Source organism: Hirundo rustica, chromosome 39, assembly GCF_015227805.2.
Source record: "Hirundo rustica isolate bHirRus1 chromosome 39, bHirRus1.pri.v3, whole genome shotgun sequence".
Classification (NCBI taxonomy): domain Eukaryota; kingdom Metazoa; phylum Chordata; class Aves; order Passeriformes; family Hirundinidae; genus Hirundo; species Hirundo rustica.
In genome coordinates this window covers 52,899-57,042 of record NC_080709.1, presented here as the reverse complement: position 1 = coordinate 57,042, position 4,144 = coordinate 52,899, and the positions used below count along the sequence as shown (strand labels likewise).

At 68.9% G+C, this 4,144-nt stretch overlaps 1 protein-coding gene across 1 annotated transcript; it reads left to right on the top strand.

The window, feature by feature from the left end:
* Positions 1 to 1,189: 1,189 nt before the first annotated feature.
* Positions 1,190 to 4,144, top strand: LOC131378703 (reticulon-1-A-like; the record flags this gene model as incomplete). Its single annotated transcript, XM_058423584.1, has 6 exons — positions 1,190 to 1,204; positions 1,783 to 1,914; positions 2,704 to 2,773; positions 3,386 to 3,432; positions 3,751 to 3,809; positions 4,019 to 4,144. Coding segments are annotated over 6 exons (366 nt in total), but the record flags the coding sequence as incomplete, so codon positions are not given.

Sequence of the window (4,144 nt, the reverse complement as noted above, 5' to 3'; positions counted from 1 at the left end):
CTGGGGGAAACTGGGGGGCGCTGGGAGAAACTGGGGGGCACTGGGAGAAACTGGGGGGCGCTGGGAGAAACTGGGAAGCGCTGGGGGAAACTGGGGGGCACTGGGAGAAACTGGGGGGCGCTGGGAGAAACTGGGGGGCGCTGGGGGGGCACTGGGAGGGACTGGGGGAGCACTGGGAGGCACTGGGAGGGACTGGGAGGGACTGGGGGGCTCCGGTAAGGAACTGGGGGGGACTTCGAAAGGGCACTGGGAGGAACTGGGGAACACTGGGGGGGACACTGAAGGGGCACTGGGTGGCACTGGGAGTCACTGGGTGGCACTGGGATCACTGGGGAGCACTGGGTGGCACTGGGAGCACTGGGATCACTGGGATCACTGGGAGGACACTGAAGGAGCACTGGGATCACTGGGATCCCTGGGAGTCACTGGGTGGCACTGGGAGGAACTGGGATCACTGGGTGGCACTGGGAGCACTGGGGTCACTGGGTGGCACTGGGATCACTGGGGTCACTGGGTGGCACCGGGAGCACTGGGGAGCCGTGGGTGGCACTGGGGGGCACTGGGAGGCACTGGGAGCACTGGGAGCACTGGGTGGCACTGGGATCACTGGGTGGCACTGGGGAGCACTGGGATCACTGGGTGGCACTGGGGGTCACTGGGAGCACTGGGTGGCACTGGGTGGCACTGGGGGTCACTGGGATCACTGGGGATCACTGGGAGCACTGGGAGCACTGGGGGTCACTGGGATCACTGGGATCACTGGGTGGCACTGGGATCACTGGGATCACTGGGGATCACTGGGAGCACTGGGAGCACTGGGGGTCACTGGGATCCCTGGGAGTCACTGGGTGGCACTGGGGAGCACTGGGATCACTGGGGATCACTGGGTGGCACTGGGATCACTCGGTGGCACTGGGAGCACTGGGGAGCCGCGGGTGGCACCGTGGGGACCCCGTCCCCGTCCCCGCCGTGCCACCGCGCTCCCCCTGTCCCCAGTGTGGGCGCTGCTGTACTGGCGCGTCCCCGAGCGCTCGGCGCTGGCCCTGCTGCTGGCCCTGGTGGCCCTGGGCTCCCTGTCCCGCTTCAGCGCCGTCTCGGTGGCCGCCTACGGCGCGCTGGCCGTGCTGGCCGTCACCGTCCCCCTGCGCCTGCGCCAGGCCGCCCTCAGGGCGCTGGGCACGGCCGCCCCGCAGCCCCCGGCGCGGTGAGTGACGCCGGGGACGGCCCCGTGCCCTCCCTGTCCCCTCCCTGTCCCCTCCCTGTGCCCTCCCTGCCACCCCCGGGTGGCCCTGGTGGCCCTGTCCCCATCCCGGGGGTGTTCCCGTGGTTCCTGCCCCTTGTGCCCCCTCACGCTGTCCCTGTCCCAGTCCCTGTCCCCATCCCCGTCCCTCTGAGCTGTCACTGTCCCCCTGACGCTGTCCCTGTCCCCACTGCTGTCCCCCTGAGCTGTCCCCTGTCCCTGTCCCCTGTCCCTCTCACTGTCCTTTGTCCCTGTCAGTGTCCCCTGTCCCTGTGCCTCTGTCCCCTGTCCCTCTCACTGTCCCCTGTCCCCCTGTCTGTGTCCCTCTCACTGTCCCCTGTCCCTGTCCCTGTCCCTGTCCCTCTCGGTGTCCCCTGTCCCTGTCCCCTGTCCCCTCTCCCTCTCGGTGTCCCTGTCCCTGTCCCCTGTCCCTCTCGGTGTCCCCTGTCCCTCTCGGTGTCCCCTGTCCCTGTCCCTGTCTCTGTCCCCTGTCCCTGTCCCCTGTCCCTGTCCCCTGTCCCTCTCACCGTCCCCGTGCCCAGGGCGGAGGTGGCGGCGCTGAGCCCGGAGCAGCAGCAGCGCTGGGCGCGGCTCCTGGCGCGACACGCGGGGTGACAGCCACGCGCACCCTGACGCGCCTCTTCCTGGTGCACAGCGTCCCCGAGTCGCTCAAGGTGACACGGACGGGGGGACGGGGACAGGGGACAGGGACAGGGACAGGGGGATGGCAATGGGGACAGGGACAGGGGGACAGGGAGAGTGACAGGGGGACAGGGACAGGGGGACAGGGATGGAGACAGGGTACGGGGACAGGGAGAGTGACAGGGACAGGGGGACAGGGACAGGGAGAGTGACAGGGGGACAGGGACAGGGGACAGGGAGAGTGACAGGGACAGGGGGACAGGGATGGAGACAGGAGGATGGGGACAGGGGACAGGGATGGGCACAGGGACAGGGAGAGTGACATGGGGACAGGGACAGGGGGACAGGGACAGGGGGATAGGGACGGGGATAGGGACAGAGACAGGGGGACAAGGGACAGTGACAGGGGGATGGGGACAGTGAGAGTGACAGGGGACAGGGACAGAAGGACAGGGGGACAGGGACAGTGACCGGGGGACAGGGACAGTGACAAGGGGACAGTGACAGGGGGATGGGGATAGGGACAGGGGGACAGGGGGACTAGGAGAGTGACGGGGGGACAGTGAGAGGGACAGGGGGACAGGGACAGGGGGACAGCGAGAGGGGGGACACGGGCTGGGGGACACGGGACACAAGGGGGTGTGGGGGGGGACATTGAGGGCCTTGGGGACACGGGGACAGTGGGGACATGAGGGACACGGGGAGTGTGAGGGACATTGGGGACACATGGGGGCACGGGGGTGTGGGTGGCAGGGGGGGTGGCGGTGGCAGTGCTGGTGACAGTGACACTGCCGGTGGCGGTGCCACCGCGCTGTCCCCAGTTCGCCTTCCTGTTCTACCTGCTGACCTACGTGGGGGCCGTGTGCAACGGGCTGACGCTGCTGGCAGCGGGTACGGACAGGGGACACGGGGACATTGAGGGGACACGGGGACATGGGGGGACATGGGGACATGGGGGGGACACGGGGACATTGGGGGGACACGGGGACATTGGGGGGGACATGGGGACACGGGGACATTGGGAGGGCATGGGGACATTGGGGGGACACGGGGACATTGGGGGACACGGGGACATTGGGGGACATGGGGGGACACGGGGACATGGGGGGACACGGGGGGACACGGGGACATTGGGGGGACACGGGGACATTGGGGGGGACATGGGGGGACACGGGGACATTGGGGACTCAGGGGGACATGGGGGGACATGGGGACACCGGGGGAGGCAGCTGGGGACATTGGGGCACAACTGGGGACATGGGGGTGGCAGCTGGGGACGTTGTGGGGACAGCTGGGGACACTGCGGGGGCAGCTGGGGACATGGGGGGAACAGGGGGGGACACAGGGGACATTGGGGGGGACACGGGGACACTGGGATGGGGACACAGGACACGGGGATGGGGACAGGGACAAAGGAGGGGGCCCAGGGACACAGGACGGGGACACGGGGACAGTTTGGGGACAGCCTGGGGACCGCAGGTGACAATGGCGCTCCCCGGCCAGGTGTCGTCTGCGCCTTCACCTTCCCCGTGCTCTACCGGCGCCACCAGGTACGGGACACGGGGACACGGGGACACGGGGACACCGGGGGTCGTGTGCGTCCCTCGGCCCCGCCCACTTTGTCCCCAGTTGTCCCCCAGTGTCCCCAATTTCCCCTCCAATGTCCCCAGCTGCCCCCACAATGTCCCCAATTGTGCCCCAATGTCCCCAACTGTTCCTCCAATGTCCCCAGCTGCGCCCCAATGTCCCCAATTGTGCCCCAATGTCCCCCCAATGTCCCCAATTGTGCCGCAATGTCCCCAACTGCCCCCCCCAATGTCCCCCCCGATGTCCCCAATGTCCCCCCGCTGTCCCCACGCTGTCCCCAGGCCCAGATCGAGCAGCACCTGAGTCTGGTGAGGAGCCACCTGAGCCACCTGCGAGCCAGGTGAGTGTCCCTGTGTCCCCGTGTCCCCTGTGTCCCCGTGTCCCCCGTGTCCCCCAGCCCGGGCGGGGTCCCGGGGGTGTCCCCTGTGTCCCCTGTGTCCCTGTGTCCCCCGTGTCCCCCGTGTCCCCGTGTCCCCTGTGTCCCCCAGCCCAGGGGGGGTCCCGGGGGTGTCCCCGTGTCCCCCCCCCGACCCCTCGATGTCCCCGCAGGGTCCTGGCCAAGCTCCCAAGTGCCAAAGTGAAGCCGCAGTGACACCCCTGTCCCCAGCTGTCCCCAGCTGTCCCCGACGCCACCCCGAGGTGACAGCGGGGGGGGGGGGGGGGGTGTCCCCAAAA